Source organism: Aspergillus tanneri (assembly GCF_003426965.1).
Source record: "Aspergillus tanneri strain NIH1004 chromosome Unknown AapTan_5_pilon_pilon_pilon, whole genome shotgun sequence".
In the NCBI taxonomy this organism is placed as follows: Eukaryota; Fungi; Ascomycota; class Eurotiomycetes; order Eurotiales; family Aspergillaceae; genus Aspergillus; species Aspergillus tanneri.
This window is the reverse complement of record NW_022984632.1, coordinates 1445330-1465783: the sequence shown is the minus strand read 5'-3', so window position 1 is coordinate 1465783 and position 20454 is coordinate 1445330. Positions and strand designations below refer to the sequence as shown.

Sequence of the window (20454 nt, the reverse complement as noted above, 5' to 3'; positions counted from 1 at the left end):
GAGGGACAGGAGAGGATGGAATCATCAAGGAGTGGAATGGCTGGGGGGAGGAGAGAAGGAGAGGAAAGAATTGGGGCCATTGACGATAAAAATGGTGTTTTTTAATGTATGTTTTTTCATTCCTTTTTTTTTTTCATTTTTTCTAATTTCTTATTTTTTCCCTTTTTTCGATTTTGGCGGAGCTAAGAACGACTTAAAAAAAAAAAATAAAAAAAATCCCACGGTGGTTGATGACACGAGACCTGTACGGAAGATCCAAATATTACCTTTACCTTACCTACAGTACGGAGTACCTTCTCAGGTATCATCCACCCAATAGCATCCGCCTCGGTAGGTAATGAGTATGCCTAGGTACCACTTGGAAGGAGGCACCTAGACTAAGTAACGTGCATGCATGTTCTACTACGTACTCTGTATATAGACACTACCTATTTACTCTGTATCATTCATTCATACCTCCCAGAATACAATCCGGCCCTACATTAGAAGACCGATCTACCAGCTTCGTATATTCCGTATATCTCTCCCTACCTCTCTTTCGTTCAGTCATTTCTATCATCCGAAGAATGAGATGATAATAACCATACCCATGTCATCGTGGAGACGTTCAAGTGCAAATCAGGAGATTCGTTCCTTTCTTTTCCCTAGTCTCCGCACAGACATTTGACTACGTACTCAGGAACCATGCATGGGTGATGGGTTTCTGTCAACTCGGCAGGGAGCCTCCCTGGAATCATTTCCCAGTTCCCGTGGATGGACCGGCCTTTTCCGCGTATTGCTTGCTGATCGCTTTCCCCCCCTCCGTCTCATTTATTACCCCTTCCCCCTTTAGTATCAGGGATCGAGACCAGAGGAAAAAAGCAAGATATCGGCATTATCGACAACAGGGGGTGGGTCAGGTTTGACCGTGAAAGGAATCAATCCTCTGGGTATTACTTAGAGTGCTGGGTGGTACTGCAGAGAAACGGAGACTGAATTCCTGAAGGAAGGCATGGAATTTTAAGTCACTGAAGTACGGAGTAAATCATCAGCATGATGGGATGATTGAAATTGAATGGGCAAGAAACTCGGCCATGTGCGATCCCTCACGGGGGATCCGCTGGGTTGGGAGGCGCTGGATGGGGCGAGTTCCATTAAAGATAGGCCACTAGTGAGGTGGAATCGAATTAGGGATGAAAATAGAATCGTGAGATCCATGTCTGGGAATCAACATAATACTACATACTACATAGTATGGCAATGGATAAGCCCGAGGGGTCCATGACATCTCTTGGATATCAAAGAACTAACCGCACGGAGAAGGACGGAGTAGATATATGCCGGGTACAACCGTCCGAACTTCGACATCATTACTTATTTGATAATACTACAGAGTCCGTAGTTATGCAAGCCGTCAAATCCTCCAGTTCTGATTTCCTTTTTTATTTTTTATTTTTTTTATTTTTTTTTTTCATCCTATATTCAATTCTCTCGCAGTCGTCTCATCCTTCCGAGCCAGAACATCGCGATCCTGTGTCTCCATAAGTCAGCAAGGGGCGCCAGGCACCGGATCGCCATTCGCTTGGAGACGCGGACCCAGTTCAACGTTTCTCCGGGCGTGCATTAGACAATGTCATTAATGGCCAGGTTTCCGCTGCATTGCTGAACTTTGTGACCACAAAGCGGATCCTGTTGGATTAGGGGCTGGATTTGAGTGGGACTCCGGGCTGTCGTCCTCCTTTAGGCCAGGCAGGGAACCATGGAACAAGCTGTAGTGTGTCATTGTGGATTAGATCCCTAAAGCCAAGTATTGTTCATGGTGGGAGTATTCATGAGAGAGATGGGAGAGAGAGCGAGAGAGGATAAAGATAGTTCAGATCGTATTCTCGTGATGTCCCAGACGGGGAATAAACCACGAGATTTGGGCGGCAGGGGTGATAGTAGCATGACGACGAATTCCCGAAAAAAGGGGCGGATTAGGGCTTGATCCTCCTCTCTTGATAGAATTAGAATGAAAGAGTTTCCCTCGGCAGTTCCAAAACATGTGCCTGAGTTCAATCGATCGATCGATCGATCGAGTCCGAAGTCCCAAGGGACTGTCAAACAGAGTCCGTTTCCCCATCTGGATTGATTTATATAACGGAGTCTCCATGGAGGACCTTCGAGGCTTAGACTTTGACATCGCTCGGATTTCTCAAAATCTCGCCCTCTCTAGCTGATCGGATCTGATTTCAGCCATGGGTCGGTTTCATCATCCTCTTTTTTTTGGGATGATCATATCATGGCGTCTGAAACTACCACGACCCAAGTTCCACCACTGTCGCAGGCTCAACCTTAAGAGGGTGCCTTCTCATTTCTAACTCAAGTCAGTCTCTCTAGCGCGTTTCACCGGTCCCCCCCAATGGCTCCATCGTTCGACCTCCTGATGATCAGGATTGGGATTGTTTAGATTCTACGGAGTACATTCTTTCCTAGTCGCTGGATCGATTAGACTGATGAATGTGATATCATCTGGTTCGTATGGATCCTATAATGGTCGATACTATTATTACTATGATTGTGTATCCTCACACTGCTGGATTCGCTGTAGGGGACTCTACGGAGTACACTTTGGCTTTTTCTTTTTGATCTAGTAAAGTTGTAGTTGGTTTGATATCAGCCTTCAATTCTCCCAACGCCAATAGACACTACAGTACAGACTGGAAAGGTTGGAAAGGTAAACAAACAAAAAGAAAAAAGACAAGATATACTACAAATCAAATAATGAGCGCCGCATCTACTCCTACTTCATCGCTGTATCTTCCTCTCCCAGCCCCTCACTAAAAAGCCCATCATCATCGTCCTCAGCTTCATGTCCCACTTCCTTACCCGGTTCATTCTCCCTTCTTCCCTCCTCTTCCTCATCATCCTCGTCGGTAATCCGACGCGTCACCTTCGCCCGGCGTCGTTGAACCACATTCTCCTCATCCTCATCCTCATCCACCCCAGTATCGCCCATCACCTCGTCAGGTGCGCCCGTAGTGTCGGCGACTTCGTCCTCATCATCGGAGTCCACGACCATCTCACTACTCTTGTACTTGCCCTGCACTCTTCCACCCGAACGGCGCTCCAATCGACGACGTTTCTTGGGCGCTGCATCGCCGTCGCTCTCAGGTCCGGAACTCTGGGCCCGGGTTGGCGACCTTCCGTCATCAATAAAATCGTCCTCCGCCCGCGACTTCTTCCGTTTCGATATCTTCTTCTTGCGCTTCACCTTGGCGCCCGTCTCGGACTCAGTCATCATTTCCGCTTCCTCCCTGGCGCGTTCCTCTTCCGCTCGTTGCTCTGCCAGCCGCTGAGCCTCCTCGATCATGTGCTGTCGTTCCTCGGCGACCCTCTGCTTCCGCTCCTGTTCCGCCTCTTGGGCTTTTCGGACTTCCTCCTCGCGCCGTCGGATCTCGGCGTCGCGTGCCTCCCGCGCCTGTTGCAGCTTGGCCGCGTTCTTCTCTTCATATTCCCGCTGGCTCTGCAGAGCTCGTTCCAGCTGCTTGATGATCGTCTTTCCCATGTTGGCTCGTTGCTCCAGCGCCCCCGCCGGATACGGGGGGTTCTTCACCTGCGCGATCCGTCCGAATGTTTCAACCGCCTCGCGGAGCCCCTCGGCAGCGTCTTCCACATCCTGCACGGTCTTCTGCGTCTCCGGCAGACTGTATGCTAGCGACGCGATCTGGTTTTGCACAAATGCCAAATTGAACTCCAGGTGAACCTGCGTCGGCGCGACGGCGTGCGCACGCTGAGCGTAGTCCAGAGCGGTCTTCATAGCGGATAGGTTCATCTCCTGTTTACCCTTCAGCAACCACACTCGGCCCAAGCAAGCCAGGATCTGCGCGTCGCGGGCACGGTCCTTGGACAACGCCGCCTCGTAGTGTTCAATGGAGCGTGTGTACTGCCGTAGCTCCGCGTAGACATGGCCCAAGTTCAGATAAACACTGGCGTCCCGCAGAGTGTCTCGAATCTTCGAGAAGATATGTACGGCGCCGCTATAGTCTTTCTTGTCGTCCACCAGGGCAATGGCAATGCCTTGGGCCGCGTAGGCGTTCCGGGGATCGAGGTGAAGCGCCTTATCAAAGAACTCGACCGCCCGCTCGTACATCTTGCGACGCTTCTCTTTCTCTTGATCGGTTTCGCGCCGCATGTCTCGCGCCGTGAGGAGGTGGACGTTGCCCATTCCAGTTAGGGAGTATCGATCATGCTTGTCAAAGTACTGCAGGGTGTGCTTGTAGTGCCGCTGCTCTTGGTCTTCGGCTAGATTCGCGGTTCGTTTCTTGGATTTGCTCAGATACCACCCAAACAGGGCCCGGACTTCGAGGTTAGCCGAGTCCGCCTCGTAGAGCTTGGCCATTTTCTTGGGCCCCTCGTCGGTCGGGCTCTGCCGCAGGGCAATGTACGTCAGCCTGGCATTGGCCTCGGTGTAGTCGGCATGCCGTTCCAAGAGACCCTCGTAGACCTTCTTCGCCTCCTCAGGCATGTCTAAAGCCTCGTAGGCACGTCCAAGATTATAACTAATGGTTGTGACAAGAGCGTCGGTGTCGTGCTCGCTGTCCTTCTCCTGCGACCGGACGCAGGCATCCAGCGCCGCTTGGAACATGGTCCGCCCCTGGTCAGCCTTCTCCGCTTGGTATAGGAAGCAGCCGATATTGTTGAGAAGCTGCGGGGGTAGGTTCGCACGGAGTGCAGCCTTCATCTGCTCGTCATCCTCGAGGTCTTGGGAACGCGCCTCATCGGGAACCTCGGCCAGCTGTATTTCTTCAAGCTGAGTTAAACACTGCATACTCTTCTCCGGAGCGGTGTTCTCATATAGCCGAGATAGATATACCAAGACTGACTCATCCGGCGAGAGATTCTTGCCCTCATCTTTCCAAAGAGCCCGGACCGATTCGAGAAGACCGGTAGCCTTCTTCGCTTCAGCCGACTTGTCTTCTTTGATACTGCTGTTCTGAGCCGCGAAGACTTCCTCGGCCAGGAGAGCCCCGAGCAGTGTCATGCACTCCGAGTTCTTACTCTGTTGGATAATCTTCTCCAACCGGAACTTGGCGCCATCGTAATCCTTGTTAGACACCTGCATTTGAACCGCACCAAACTTGGCCGGCAGATACCCCTTATCACTGCCGCCCCGAGCCTGGTCGGAACGGTTGTAGTACTCTGTGGCGCGAGCAACGTCACCTTCATAATGGGCTTTCCGACCGAGTAGGTACCATCCATCGCTAGCTATCTGCATCACATCCGTGCGTTCAATGGCTTTACGGGCCAGAGCATCCACAGTGGAGTAGGACTTCCTCAAGAGGAAATACCCCCCAAACAGCGCACAAGTCATGGGGTACGACTTATCCAGTTTGAACGCTTTCTGTGTGTACTGGGTCATGGCAACCTTGTACAAAGAGCCAAACGCCGGGTCGGTTGTAGAATGCCGCGAGCTGTCGTAGAGGTAATAGACGGCTAGCAGAATGTTGGCAACTTTGGAATCCGGGTTCTACACCGTTAAGGGTGAGATTAGCATCATTCCAGTGGGACCTGATGGATGATGTCGTCGGACGACAATAAACTCACAAGAGCCAGCGCTCGCTCCCAAGCAATTTTTGCCTGTTCTTTAAACCCCAGTTGCCACAAGCAGGACCCGATTCCAATACGAGGGTCCGGGTCTGTCAAGCCAGGCATCTTCATCAACACCTTCTGATATCCTTCTAACGCCTCCGCATATCTGCCAAGCATGTAATGCGTTCTGGCGCGTCCAAGAATCGCCATTACATTTCGGCCCCCGAATGCCTTAGATGATTCATCGAAGCATTTGAGAGCCTGTCGCAGGGACTCTACCCTCTCAGACCCGTCGACGGTACCGGTACGAACTGGTTTCGGAGGATACAATGAGGAACGCAGGAGGGACAAGACTCCTCTGGCGAGAAATAACGGTGGGAATGCTGGATTTAGCCGAGAGGCTTCGTTCAATGTCGATGTCGCGAGCTGAAGATAGTGGTCTTTGGTCTTAGCCTCGGTGTACAGCTCCCCTTCGGACGCGACTCGGGGAGCTTGGCGGCTCTTCAGCATCAACAACCAGCACACCCAGCCCAGTAGACCCAGCTTCTCTTTGGTCGCTCCGTGAGCGGCCGAAGCTAGTCCTTTGTTCAGGATGTCAATTGCGTGGTCGATTTGCTCCTGTTTAGCATACGCGAGAGCGATGATGACCCAGAAATTCTTTGCCGCTTTTTCATTTTCCAGCAAAGTACACAGTTCTGTGGGATCGTCTGGAAGCCCTTCCAGACTCACTTCGACCTCACTATCGAGAGTTGACGCGGGAATATCGATGGCAGATGGGATGTCGGAGAAACGAAGATTGACTAACGAGTTGATCGTGGGTGATTCGCCGTTGACACCATTGGTGTCGCCATTCTGGAGAGGTGCCATAGCGGGCAAGCGTAAGATAATAGAAGAAGCGTCTCCTTGTGGTGAAGACGTTGGAGAGGTTGAGGATGGGACTGAAGAAGATGCGAATGTTCCGGGGAGAAGGTTGGGATAAAAGACTCAACTCATGACCATATCATATCGTGTCATAGACGAAGTGCAAATATGAAAGAGCCCATTCAATGGGAGCCTCTACTTTGCTGCGGAAAGAGCCAGAACAGCTCCGTGTTGCGACTGAAGCAGTACAAAGTCTGTCTTTCTCAACCGCCGAAGTTGGAAGCCTCAGGCTGGACCAGATCGGCGCTGAGGCTGGGTGCCACCGCCACACGTGGCTGGTGAATGTCCATGCCCTAATTGGGCTGTCTATTGTCAATTGGCCATTACAATAACTAGGGAATCTGGGAAGAGACCAATACATAGAACGAGGTCCTGAGCTTATTGCTGTGCTGAAGTCCTAGGTATTTAGCTTGCTCTTCGCAATAAATTGAGGTTTATTTAACTAGTCACTCACGCACACTCTGTTTTTATTTTTTAATTATTTTTAATAATACATCATCTAATCGTAATGCACTAGATGCAGCCTTACTGGGACAATGAAAACAAAAATATAAAGTAGATGTTGCTATACTCTGATAAAAGATCACCTCTCATACCCATGGGTAATGACCATCATATAGTTGCGAGTTTGATCCATCAATTACTTGCGTGCCAAAAACCAAAAAACTGGAGCTTGCATAGGAGTGCAACGCCAGCTAACACCATGAATATGCGGCCGAGCTCACTCCAGTGCCCCAGACGGACATGTGCCTCGGCATATCCGTTGGCAGCTGCAGATCGCTGTGCCTTGGATGCCTCTCCACCGTCGATCGTACCGGCCAGTTCGGAGGGAAACTTCCCCGTCTCGAAGTACTCTTCAAGCAGCTGGTCCTTTTCGGTCCATCGGTCTCGCAGCCAGCCATCAAATTCCTTTTGGTCTTCAAGAGGAATGCCTGACATAGCAAACCGCCTCCAATGCATGTTGACGGAGGTCGGAGGCCTCCCCTGCAGATACGTCGACCGGAGAGTAAAGTACTTGTCCGGATAGCTGCCCTTTCTGTTTTACGATACAGGGCCAATCAGTATTGAGCGGCCACAGAGAAAAAACAGATATGGGAAGGTTCACACTTACGGAGGCCCCTCGTAGGCGACAGTGCAGTCATACACCCAATCAATAGTGCCCCGCAATTGTTGCAAACAGAAGAAAAGACCGGTCGACCGAGGGAGGACCTCGTGCCTCAAGGGCAAAAGTCCCTGCTTCTGTCCATACTCATCACTGCGTCGTTTAGTGTTGATTGATAGATTTGTCCCCTCGGGGAAAATTAAGAGCCACATAGGGCTGTAATCTGGGGAGTCGGATTTGGAACCTGAGCGCTGGGTCTTCAGTTTCTCGAGGCGATGCTGTAACCGCGGCTTGTCGGAGAGCCATTTGCGAGCCATGAAAATAAAGCCATAGAACATCATACCCTGCCCCGCTATTGGGATGTACTTCAGGGATTCCTTGAGAATGATGAAGATGCGGCCATGCATGGCATTCGTATATGCCACCCACCACAGATAGATCCAGTCAGTATAGACTTGATGGTTGGCTATCAACACCAGGCGTTCCGGAAATTGCGTCTTCAATCGACCATCCTTGGTCAGCTGAATCTGATCGCGTACACTCTGGTCACCACAGACTCGAACAAAGGTTGGACAGCCCCATTGAGTGAGAGCAGTGATCACTAGTCCAAACGATTGTTTCGTGTATGCCATGAAACTATAGTAATAGTCCTTATTTATAAGATATAAAGGAGACCCAATCAACTGGGTCACTATGATGACAACGCAGCAGCAATTGAACCATGTCGCCAAAAGCAAAGACCGTAGCAGCTGCATCGGAATACCATGCTTTAAGCGGGGCTCTGCATCATTACGATACCCATTTTGCATCTCCCACTCAGCAGGTTGATCAGAGGGAGAGCCCTGTTTTCGCCGTCGAAGATCTGAGCTATCCATTGAAATGGAGAAGAGAAGTTTGACGGGATGATTCTTTCTTTTCTGTCTCTCCTATTTTCTTTTTCTTTTTTTCCCCCCTTTTAGGGTTTATTAACTTGAGCCCGGGGCAATTTGTAGATATTCGATTCGGTTGTTGCTGCCAAATTTGGTCCCCACTACTCAAGGGAGAAAGACGTCTGTTGGAAGTTGCAGGACGATTAGTATATCGTCCATGCTAGTATAATAACGGCAGGAGTAGATAGAGCCGGGGAAGCTTCATACAAAGAACAAACCGGCGGATAGTAGATAGTACCAAGTATGGTGCACAGGGAGAGGAGACTTTGGAAGAACAAAGCAATGTAGGGAGAATCAAGGTCAATACTTGATTTATGCCATATTGTATGACAGTAGCGAGGAGGTCACATGGGGAGCGAGAGAAGAAGGTTTCAATTTGGAGTGACGATGCCTGACCCGGACACGGAGCCACGGAGCATGACGTCCTTTCCTCATGCCGTCAGGCATACAGGGCGGTGAGAGCCGTGGCCGTGACTGTTTGTTGTATCTCATTATGGCCGCATCTCCGACTTGACGGGGTTGTTCGATGCTGGTTCGCACGTGCTCTAATCCAGTAAAAAAAATGAGCAAGGTTTATTGAATGAGGTAATTCTGATTTTGCCCCTCAGATTGGTTGGGTACCGCTAACAGTGTGTTAGGCAAGTTCTTGCCTGAACTTTTCATCCACGTCAAGATGCGACCTGCGCTTATTCGAACGCTATCCATCCGGCCTGGAGCCCTGAGATCTACACGAACATCATGGACGCGAGCTTTTGCATCGTCCTCGCGTCGGTATGAGATGCGAGATATTGAGACGCTCCCTCAACGACTGATACCCAAATACCAAGGTGTGCGTCATCGTATCGCTCCATTCTGCCCTTTCAGGGCATAGTGATGCTATGTACTGACGGTGGTACTTCTTCTATATCAGAATTCCAAGAAGGTGACCTTCTCTCTCTACACTGGCCCGCGCCTCTCAGGAATATCTTTGTGGTCAAAAAGAATTGCGTCCCGGAGGTCACAGAGTCTCTGATCGAATTTGCAAAGTATGCGGGCCCGCTTCTTCTCACGGGCCAGACACACTGACTCTCTTTGTGCCTACATAGCCATGTCATGTCCACATATCCGTTGGTCGCCATCATTCTAGAGCCCAAAACGGCAGCAGAGGTGCATTCATCCCTTCCTTTTCCCGTCTACACGACCCAGCTGGACCGGCTGCCGGCTGCGCTGCACAAGAAGGCGGATCTTACTGTTACTCTTGGAGGAGATGGTACCATCTTACATGCCTCATCGTTGTTTGCTACGTGCTACAATGTACCCCCTGTCCTGTCGTTCAGCATGGGCACCTTGGGGTTCTTAAGTGAATGGAAGTTCGCCGAGTACAAGCGCGCATTTCGCGAAGTATACATGTCCGGGGCGGGAGTTGGGGACCGGGCACCCGTGCTGGAGGGCCGCGACTTGACTGTAGCAGACGACGGGCTGCCGCCGGGGATAGGCCCAACCGGATGGTCCTCGATCCGTGGAAAGTCGATGGGATCGAGCCGTGGCGCTCACATTCTGATGCGGAATCGTCTAAAGGTAGGGCTATTCACAGCCGACGGGAAACCAGTTCAACGGAACGAGGAATCCGTTCCCATGCAGGGGACCTTGGGCAGAGAGGGGGTATATGTGATGAACGAGGTGCTTCTCCACCGTGGAAAGGAGCCGCATCTTGCCGTGGTGGATGTGTACGTCGGCGGACGGTTTCTGACGGAGGCCGTCGCGGACGGCATCATCATCTCGACGCCCACCGGAAGTACTGCCTATAGCCTCAGTAGTGGAGGGAGTATCGTACATCCATTGGTGCCGTCCGTTCTGCTCACCCCGATCTGCGCGCGGAGCCTTAGTTTCCGCCCTTTGGTTCTGCCGTCCAGTACGCCAATCACACTACGCTTGAGTGAGAAGAACCGGGGCCGGGAGCTGGAGATGAGTATTGACGGTGTCAATATGGGACAGGGAATGGCGGTTGGCATGGAAGCCCGAGTGTGGAATGAAGAGATGCGGCACGGCAAGAATGAATGGCAAGGCGGCGTCCCGTGCGTGATGCGCAGGATCGTGGGTGGCGAGGCGCATGATGGCTGGGTAGGCGGATTGAATGGGCTGTTGAAATTCAACCACCCATTTGGTGAGGAGCCATAACAGTGAATCCTCCCGATTGGTAGCTAGATCTTGATGCTGATGCGAGCAACGCCCCTTATGATATATATGCATCTGTTGTATGTGGAACAATGTAGGCTCCGATAGATAGAACTAGCATATCCACACGGGGCGGAAGGAAGCTGATCTCGAAGATTATCGCCAGACGAATCATGAATCCCCAACTTTGGTCCTTGGAATGATCAGTTGGGTGGCTGGGATGGCGACACGGCGTGGACCGGTACATGATCGACCTGACTCGATTGAAATGCGAAGATGAGGATCTGTTTCAGAATCCAGCCACTTGGGACTGTGGACGGGGACGAAGAAGAAGATGAAGAATGGTATTTTTTTTTGGTGTCTTTCCATCAACTGACGGCTGCCTTTTTTCCCAGGCCTCGACTCAGTTTCCAGGCGTTTTCTTTCACTGACAAGATAAACGAATGGGTCAATCAAATATCAATCAATCTGAGTGAGTCTAGCTAACTAACTTCCTTTTTGGCCCCGTGTGGAGTCGAGTTAGCCAACCGGTCGCTCTATCGGGAGGACATTAGTGGCACCCTAAGGAAGAAAGATTTGGGTTGTTATGTCTCAGGATGAGGCTTCTGGAACAGATGGCAGTCCATCATCATGGAGCTAAAGTAGGAAGAGACGTCGAGGGAAAAGTGTAAATAGAGAGATGGATCGATCAGCCTGTGTACTAGATCACACGAGAGAGGGAGGGAGAGATCTATGACTATACTTCGTACATACAAAGAACTCCTGCAAGCGCCCGAAAGAGCAGAGACACCCAGTTGGGTTTAGTTAAAACTTCATTTACTTGCCCTCCCTGTCCCCTCCTCCCTTTCTCTCTCCCTCTCTCTCTCTCTGCCTCTCTCTTTCTCCCTCTGCTCTTTTGTTTTTGAAAATAATTTTGTTATTACTTTCATTTCACCCCATTCATCCCATCTCATCTTTCCCTGATCTTGGTCTTCATCCTATTCTGGTCCTGGTCCCATCCTTTTGCTGGTGAATCTTCTAAGGCCCATCCCGCAGTTGCACTGGCGGCTCTCTCACCGCGTCCTCTCCAAGCGCGCCACCCACATTCAGAGAGAGCGACCTCCCTTCCTCCCCCTCCTCTCTCTTTCTCTCTCGTCCATTCATCCCGGTAAGAAACCCCTCTGGAAAATATCAATGGTGATCAGAAAAAGAAGAAAAACCTGCAGGGTCCCTTGACGTTGTTCAAACCGATGTTTCTCGAATTCGCCCCGTCCAGACCCCGAGAATTCCCCTTCCCCTCCCCTCTTCTTCTTTGTCCTCTTGGGAATTGAATTACGCGGTTCTGGTCTGGATCGCCCTGTCAAGGCTGACGCCCTCTGCAGTTAATTGCTCCTGAGCCAAATCATCTCACCGACTCCCCACTCTTGACCTCTGTCAGTGTGTCGGATTCTCGAGGCCTTTGCGTCTCGCTCCACACCTGGACAATGACCAAGTATGTCATTTGCGCACACCTTCCCCCCCCTTCTTTTCTCCTTCTTTCTCTTCTCCTATCTTCTGAATATTTCTCTATCAATCTGGTTCAATAGAAATCTATTTGGCGATCACATGCTCACTATGTCGCAGCATGTATTCACCTGAACAGTTCATGAACCCCGGACCGGCCCCTCGCCCCCCCGGCGACCGTCCCAAGCTGAATCTCCCCCCAGCTCAGTCCGCAGCCACCTCATTTAGCCAAATGAACCTAAACTCCCCGAGCACGCCAGGATCCGGCAACTTGTCTCTGTTCCCCAATACCAGTTCGACTTCCCTCATGCCGACCAAAACGAACCAGTCCCTACAGGGCGGGGTTGCCGTGATTAAAGAGGGCTATGTGCGCTCCAAAGAGGACAAGTTTCTGGCCACTTGGAACCAGCGATATCTGATTCTGCGGGAGTTCCGCTTGGACTTTCTGAAGAATGAGACCGGGAAGGTCGTTCTTTCCATCCCACTCTCGACTGTCACCGGGGTTTCGCGCTCGGAAGACACGCGGATGGCCTTCGAGATCGTCCGCCTGGCCAACCCGAAAGATGCCTCATCTAAGTCGGCCCTGATTACTCGCGACGTGCCTACCAAGAGCATCACCTGTGAAGTGAAGAGTGACGACGAGATCTACGACTGGATCGATAAGATCTACGAACGCTGTCCCGGCATGGGTGGCGTGAGTAACCCGACCAATTTCAGCCATCGCGTCCATGTCGGCTTTGATCCACAAACCGGAGCCTTTGTTGGCCTGCCGCCCGAGTGGGAAAGACTGTTAACGGCCTCGGCCATTACGAAGGAGGACTACAAGAAGAACCCCCAGGCCGTCATCGAAGTGCTGGAGTTCTATTCGGATATCAAGATGCGCGAGCAAAACCCCCAGTATTATGCAGGGCTTGGCTCAACCTCCTCCAGCCAGTCATCGAAATCCTACAATAATGGCTCCATGGGCAACTCGATTGCGCCCCCACGACCACCACCGCCTGCTCCCTCGCAGCGCCTGGACAGTGGCCCTTCGAGTCGCTCATCTCCTGTCCAGTCACAGGGTAAACCCGAGTCGGATCGGGCACTGGAGCAGCAGCAGCAACTGGAACGGATGAAGGAGATGGCGGAGCAGGAGCGCCGCCGGGTGGAGGTCGATGTTCGCCGGGCGCGCCTGCGCGAAGACGAGCAGAACCGGCTCGACCAAGAAGTGTACAATGCCTCTCTACCAAAGACCCGTGTCCCCCTCGCTAAGCAGGAACTGGGAGGCTACGGTGGTCCCGAACCCTCGGTGAATGACCGCTATAAACCAAGCCGCCCTGCCCCGCAGGCTCCGGGATCAGGCCGATCCCAAGATCCTTCTCGCCACCTGACAGCTCAGCGCCCAGCGCCATCTCCGCCAACTGCTTCAAACCAGGGACACCGGCCTGGAGACTATGGGTCTTCACGCGCCCCTGGCTCTCGGCCAGACGAGGGTTCCCCCAGCTCACGATACCCTCCGCATGATGCCCGGGCTCAACCATCCGCTACGCGCGCTCCGAACAGCAACGCTAAGGGACCACCGGCTCAGGGACCTCCTCCCACGAAACTTCCCGCTCCTGTGCAGCCCGTGAAACCCCTGAACATCGCAAACAAGCAGACCACTAATAAGGCGAATGTCCCCGATGGCGTCCGTCAGGCCGAGGCTGCGTTGACCAAGAAGCCAGAGCAACCCCGACAGAGGGAGGTTCGCATGTCTAACATGAGTGAAAATGAAGTGATGGATCGTCTCAGATCGGTGGTTTCTAAAGATAACCCTAACGAATCCTACAGCAAGCAACGCAAGATCGGTCAAGGTGCGTCGGGATCTGTGTACGTGGCACGGGTAAAGGAGCATGCCGTTTCCCCAGTTGCGCGGGAGATGTATCGCCAATACGGCCCCCGGTGCCAGGTGGCTATCAAGCAGATGGACCTGCGCAGCCAGCCCCGAAAGGAGCTAATCGTTAACGAAATTATTGTGATGAAGGACAGCCAGCATGCGAACATCGTCAACTTCCTGGACTCGTTCCTACAGGAACAGAGCAATGAGCTCTGGGTTGTCATGGAGTTCATGGAGGGCGGTGCCTTAACGGACGTCATTGACAACAACCCCGTGATCCAGGAGGATCAAATCGCCACGATATGTGCAGAGGTATGTCAACCACCATGTAATAACGGTTAAGCGGGATGCATGTCCGAATGATCCTAACTGTCTCATGAAAGACCTGCCAAGGACTGGCTCATCTGCATAGCCAGAATATCATTCATCGTGACATCAAGAGTGACAACGTTCTTCTTGATCGCGCCGGCCACGTCAAGATCAGTAAGTAACTATCTACCCTCCTGGTCGGTGCAATATAGGAGCCAATGCTGACAACAAATCTCCCGTCAGCCGATTTTGGGTTCTGTGCTAAGCTCACCGAGTCGAAAAACAAGCGTGCAACGATGGTCGGCACTCCATACTGGATGGCACCCGAAGTGGTCAAACAGAAGGAATACGGCCCTAAAGTCGATTGCTGGTCTCTAGGAATCATGGCCATCGAGATGATTGAGTCGGAGCCTCCTTACTTGAACGAGGAACCACTCAAAGCCTTGTACCTCATCGCGACAAATGGTACCCCCCGTCTGAAGAAACCGGAGAAGCTGAGCAAGGAGCTTAAGTCCTTCCTCAGTGTCTGCCTCTGTGTCGATGTCCGCAGCCGTGCCACCGCAGACGAGTTGTTGGCCCATGAGTTCCTCAAAACTGGCTGCAGCCTCGCCAGCTTGGCCGAGTTATTGCGGTGGAAGAAAAACAATGGACAGTGAGGTGCTACCGACTCGCACCTGTGCTTTGTTGTCTGAGCAAGTCTCCTACCATCCGACATGTCTCCCCCCTTCTGACGATTTACCACCGATTTCATTTCACGCTCATATGAGTCCCATCTACTCTCATCCGGATGATTTCGCTATTCCGTTATGACCTGCATTGCAATAAGTTTCCTCTTGTCTGATATCCGACATACAAAGCTGTGTCTTTTGTTTGCACGCTTGGCATGGATAATTCGGCGTTTTTATCTTTGGCGTTTATTACTATTTGGTTTCTTGCTTTTCTTGCCTTTCCTATATTATTGTGAATAATCTACCTATCTCTCCCCCTTTGCACCAGTTGTATTCAGCTCGTCTTCCTCCCCCGTGATGAAGCGAGGTGAGTACTCGAGTGTAATGTTGATGACACTGGTGGCTCGTTCCTGTCAGGCACTGGTCCGACCTCAAAATCCTTTTTGTTGAGGAGTAAGAGAGAAAGATGGGGAAACAGACAAAGATGAATAAGGAAGCGGAAGCGGCAGTAGGCATGGGTTATTGACCTACCCATTGCGGGAGCGTCTGCTTGTAAGCAGTGAATGCCAACCCTTCAGCACAGTCATTAATAAATCGCCGCTTCGCCCAATGGAAGCCAACTTACAAAGTGCCTGTCCAACAACCTTTACCTTGTCTGTGCATTGAAAGCGAAAAGGGATGTAGGAAGAAATGGAATTCGGCGAGTTGGATGCGCCGATAGGCGCACTGGGAAAGCATTTTCTTTATTAAAAGAAAGGCTCACGATGAATGGGCAGTACCCAACAATGCATAGCAGGCTCGATGAGTCCTTTTGAGGCTGCTAGGGTTGTCTAGGAGTTGTTGAAGGAATTTGTGGAATTGAAATTTATTCATATTTTCGTTGACATATCACGGTCAGATGTTGATGATATAAGGGAGTCTGATTCAAATATACCGTACAATCGTAGACAACTCGTGATAGAATACATACACAAGGCCCTCTTCGCTTTATATCGCTCTATAACAAAAAGACCTCAAGAAAAGGCAAGACATAGAAGTAGGAGGATATCACGCGATCAGGTATGTTTAGTCCTCTGTTTCAAAAAGGAGATCCTGCAGAAGCGTCTCATCATCTCCGGCGATCTCATGGCCGGAATCCGACAGGCGTTGGGTCCATAGGAGCCGGTCCTGTTCCGGAAGGTCTTCCCAGCGACGGGGGGCCCCTCCAAGCTGGGAGGTAGAGACCGTGTAGATGAAAGGCTCGTTGCGGTCAGAACTCCAGCGCACGAGGATGGAATTGCCTGTGTCATCGGCGGTAGAGGCAGAGCGGGCACGAAGAAAATCCCGCAGGGATTGCTTCTGGAATAGCACCTCCATGGTAGGGACGGCCGAGGAGACCAAAGCCGATTGCTGACCCGGCGGCGGAGTGTTGTACGGACGGACGAAGGGTTCGCGGACATCGGGGGGAAGCCATTCCGTGACGCCTAGATAGGGGGGCATGACGCCGCGGATCTCCGTGAAGGCTAGGACCAGGAAGCAGACGGCCATGATGGAGAAAAGGGCGACAAGGCCACTGGAGAGACTCGTCCATGCGTCCACGTCGTACGGCATGACAAGAACGTACCGTGGGGTACGACTGGACGGCGGCGATGGCGACAAGGGGAAGGTGTGCACGACGACGGTATTCCCCAGGCTGATGGAAGCTAGCTTGATGTACTGGGGCGGTGTTTCGGGAGTGACTGGCTGTGGTGGAGGGGAGAACGGCGAGAAGCAGATCTTGGTCATGGAGAAGGGATGCACCTCGCGCAGGGTGGTGTAAGGGCGGAGTTTGCCGTGGCCACCTTCAGGATTCGACTCCAGCGTCAGAACCTCGATCGACAGATCACTCCCGGCGACGGCGATGGCGACCTGTTGTTGGGTCTCCGGCTTCGTGCCCAGCCGGCAGACATCTAGACCGAGGCCAATCTTCATCGCCCTGCGGAGTTTCTTGCGACGAACGACGGATGCCGAGGACTTTGGGAAGGATGCTGTCGGACGCAGGTCGAGTAGCACAAGCTCGCAACCTTGGCGGTCTGGCGCATTTTGGAGTAATGCCAATGTCGTCGGCGAGATGAAGCGTAGCGCGCGGAATTTGGGCCTGGTCTTCGGGGTCTTCTCCGGCAACGGGGTGGTATACACGCAGGCCACATCCGGCGAGGCGTTGGATCTTACGTCCGGCGAGATCTGACAAGTGAAGACCTTGACGCCATTGGTATAGGCAACTAGGAATTTCCCATCAGCCGGCGACCGGATAATATCCACATCCTCTGCCTCCTCATCACTGTCTAAGCGGATTCTCCCGATGACATCGGACGCGTTGGGGGTTGTTGTGCTCGCATTGAAGAAGACGATCTCGCCCGAGGGAGCCAGCCCCGTGGTAATGGCCGCGACGCGTGGGGACTCAGCATTTCTCCAAGGCGACAATCGAGTGATTCTCTGGTAGGTTCCCGTAGCACCAGGCTTCGTTCGGAAGAGTGGCACGCGAGACAAGGCGGAGGTTTTCCTCTGTTGGCGAAGCGCTGCTGCCTGGATCTCCTTTTCCGTGCTCGCGCCTTCATCTGCGCTCGCTGCACCAAGTTGTCGACGTGGAGGGTAATCGATCTGGAAGGATCTCAGATGCGCATTGTTGCCGCGCTCCTGCTCCGCGATAGAGCTGTTGATGCCGGCCAACGCAATGATCGAGTCGTCGCTTGCATGCGCCGTCGCCAGCGAGGTCACAGAGTCTTCGTCACGCGATAGTTCGATGTCGACCACTTCAGAGATCTCATGACGTTTGGATGTATCCAAGAGAGTCTATTGTAGGGATCGGGCGGTTAGCACTCAAGACCACGGGCATAGACAGAACGGGAGATGTAGAATTGACAGAAGCAAATCCAGGGTAGTACTTGCGATCTTATTGCCCACGCCCGAGCGACTTTCACCTCCTCCACCAGCAACAAGGAGAAAGTCGGGGTTGCGCGGGTCGAAGTCGGCCGCGAACAGAGGACAGGAGAGGGTCAGCTTTGCTGAAGGAATGGATGGAGCCATGATGCAGAGATAGACCAGACCATCCAGGGGGTGGATGGAACAGAAGAATAGGATGAAGCTGGAGAGGGAGAGAGAAATGATCGTCGAACAGACCAACTGGCGGGATCGAGACATGTGATCTGGTGACTAATATAAGCAGGGCTCTAGTTTGGCTTCATCTACAAAACAGCAATCTATTTCTAGCTCTATTCAACCTCCTGCCCGGTAAATTCCGGAAGTCGCTTGCAGATATCCTCCCACGTCTCCTCGCCATCCACCAACGACTTGATAGTCTGGACAATCTCCTCCTCACTGGCTCGCACCTGTTTCGTCGAGTCGCGGTCGCGCAGCGTGAAGGTGTTGTCGTTCACGGACTGGAAATCCACTGTGATGCCGAACGGCGTGCCCAACTCGTCATTGCGCGCGTATCGTTTTCCGATACTGGCCGAAGAGTCATCCACTCGGTTCGAAACGCCCATCCGCCGCAACGTCGTCATCAGGCGCTGCGTCAGAGGGCGGAACGACGCATGCGACGACAGGGGCACGACGAGGACCTTGGTCGGCGCAATTAGGGGAGGGAAAGACAGAACCTATATACATCATTAGTCGAAGAAATCGGTGGAGGGAGGAACCAAACACATACCCCACGCGCCTCGTCGGCTTCCCGAGACCAATAGATATGCTCAATCATGCTGTAGAAGATCCGGCCAATACCGAACGATGGCTCAATCACACTCGGCGTGTATTCACGGATATTCTCAACCCGCGTCCGCTTCTCGATCGTGATCAGTTCCTTGTCCAGCACAACCTTGCCGGAGCCGACCCCTTCGACATCCACCTCAATCTTGCCCTGCTGCTCCAGATCTAAAGCCAGTTTCTCCAGTAGCTCCTGAGAAAGTGCATCGACGGCAGCGGCCACAGTCTTGCCATCCTTCTTAAAGCGAGGGCCAAACTTCTTCTTGTCCAAATCGGCCTGCCACTCTTCGATTTTGAGGGGTTCCGCCCGCGGCTCGCGGACAACCAGGGGGGCCCCAGTTTTGTTTTTGTGAACAGTCAGGTCATACGCACTTCGGTCGGCGCAGCCGACACATTCGATCCATCCGTAGCTGGTCTGCAGCTCAGCGTCCCAGCAGTCGGCTGCATAGTGTGCCATTTCGTTGGCCATGTGTTGGCGGAAGCGGAGCCTTGCCGGGTCCACGCCCAACTTGAACAAGAACTGCTGAATACGGACGAGGAAGTAACCGAGAGTCTCATTGTCCACCAGGCCAATCTCGACGGCCCTGCCGATGGTCATCTTCTCAGTCTGAGTGCTGCCGGCCAGCTGAACAGTGCGGTTGAGCAGGCACATCTCTACATCCTTGACTTCCTCAAAGCGAGCGTGCTTCTTGCCACCCTCGGGGTCAACGAAGTGCTCAATCTCAGCCATAAGGAACTCTCGCACTCGCAAGAGACCCGCACGGGGCGAGATCTCGTTACGGAACGACTTGCCGATAGAGGCCGATGCGAAGGGCATGGAGTGCTGGTTAAACTCCAGCAGCTTCTGGAAGTTCAAAAATTGACCCTGCGCGGTTTCGGGCCGCAGGTAGCCTGGCATGTTGCTGCTAGGTCCGATTGAGGTCTGGAACATCAAATTAAAGGCGACAGGGGGAAGAAGATTGCCATCGGTCGTGGGATTCCGGATATCGTACTTAGCAATGATCTTCTCCAGCTCGGGACCGTCATAGTTGTCAATCTGGGCCAGGACCTCCTCATATTCCTTGACGACCGCATCATCCAGCTTGACGGCTTTCGTATTGGCCTTCTTCTTTTTCTTGGCCTCCTTCTCCTCATCCACAACAACCTTCTGGCCACGCGCTTCCTTGTTGCCCTTCAAACGAGCCTCGAGGACTTCCTCCACCAGGTGGTCGGCACGGAAGATCTCTCCAGTCTTAGGGTCCTTGCACATCCAATCGGCGAATTTTTCGACGTGTCCACTGGTCTTCAGAATCTCATGCGGGGTCAACATGGTACAATCCACCTCCAGCATATCCTCCTCCAACACGAAATGCTTCCGCCACAGGTCGATAATATTATTCATCACCGCGCAACCGGGAGGGCCGTAGTCATAGAGGCCTGAGACACCTCCGTAAATCTCGAATGATGGGGTGTAGAAGAGTCGACGACGTAGCATTGAGTCCAAGGCCAAACGGTCGACGACCTGGCCGGTCTTGGTGGTGACGGTCGCCATGTTGTTCTTCCTCTTCTTCACGGAGATCTGGAACGGTTGGCAGGCAAAGGTGACAGCACAGGGCGAAAAGCAACGGAGGCCTCTTCTAGCGGGGTTTCGGACTAGGAGAAAAGACGGACGGCGGGGAAGAACAAAGAAGCGAACGGCCTGAGTCATCCGCTCCGCACGTGACGCGACAGGGGTTTCAGCTGCAATTCGATTCGGGGTGGGGAAAAATGTTTAGCAAGTCATGC

The 20454-nt window shown here is 52.5% G+C and overlaps 5 protein-coding genes across 5 annotated transcripts; 1 reads left to right on the top strand and 4 right to left on the bottom strand.

Moving 5' to 3' along the window:
* Positions 1-2761: 2761 nt before the first annotated feature.
* ATNIH1004_009903 (putative RNA polymerase II transcription elongation factor (Ctr9)) lies at positions 2762-6417 on the bottom strand (the record flags this gene model as incomplete). The annotated part of the gene is made up of 2 exons (XM_033574485.1): positions 2762-5488; positions 5566-6417. 2 exons carry the CDS (start codon positions 6415-6417, stop codon positions 2762-2764), a joined length of 3579 nt encoding a protein of 1192 aa, XP_033422503.1.
* A 690-nt stretch (positions 6418-7107) lies between these two features.
* Positions 7108-8448, bottom strand: ATNIH1004_009902 (lysophospholipid acyltransferase family protein; the record flags this gene model as incomplete). Its single annotated transcript, XM_033574484.1, has 3 exons — positions 7108-7507; positions 7583-8174; positions 8337-8448. The coding sequence occupies 3 exons, from the start codon at positions 8446-8448 to the stop codon at positions 7108-7110; spliced, it is 1104 nt and encodes a 367-aa protein (XP_033422502.1).
* A 487-nt stretch (positions 8449-8935) lies between these two features.
* CLA4 (Protein kinase) lies at positions 8936-14958 on the top strand (the record flags this gene model as incomplete). Its single annotated transcript, XM_033574483.1, has 8 exons — positions 8936-8978; positions 9141-9329; positions 9413-9527; positions 9588-10602; positions 12018-12127; positions 12259-14305; positions 14377-14476; positions 14546-14958. The coding sequence occupies 8 exons, from the start codon at positions 8936-8938 to the stop codon at positions 14956-14958; spliced, it is 4032 nt and encodes a 1343-aa protein (XP_033422501.1).
* A 1077-nt stretch (positions 14959-16035) lies between these two features.
* On the bottom strand, positions 16036-18015 carry ATNIH1004_009900 (uncharacterized protein; the record flags this gene model as incomplete). Its single annotated transcript, XM_033574482.1, has 2 exons — positions 16036-17781; positions 17893-18015. The coding sequence occupies 2 exons, from the start codon at positions 18013-18015 to the stop codon at positions 16036-16038; spliced, it is 1869 nt and encodes a 622-aa protein (XP_033422500.1).
* Positions 18016-18200: 185 nt separating this feature from the next.
* Positions 18201-20221, bottom strand: GRS1 (glycine--tRNA ligase; the record flags this gene model as incomplete). The annotated part of the gene is made up of 2 exons (XM_033574481.1): positions 18201-18584; positions 18638-20221. 2 exons carry the CDS (start codon positions 20219-20221, stop codon positions 18201-18203), a joined length of 1968 nt encoding a protein of 655 aa, XP_033422499.1.
* Positions 20222-20454: the final 233 nt, after the last annotated feature.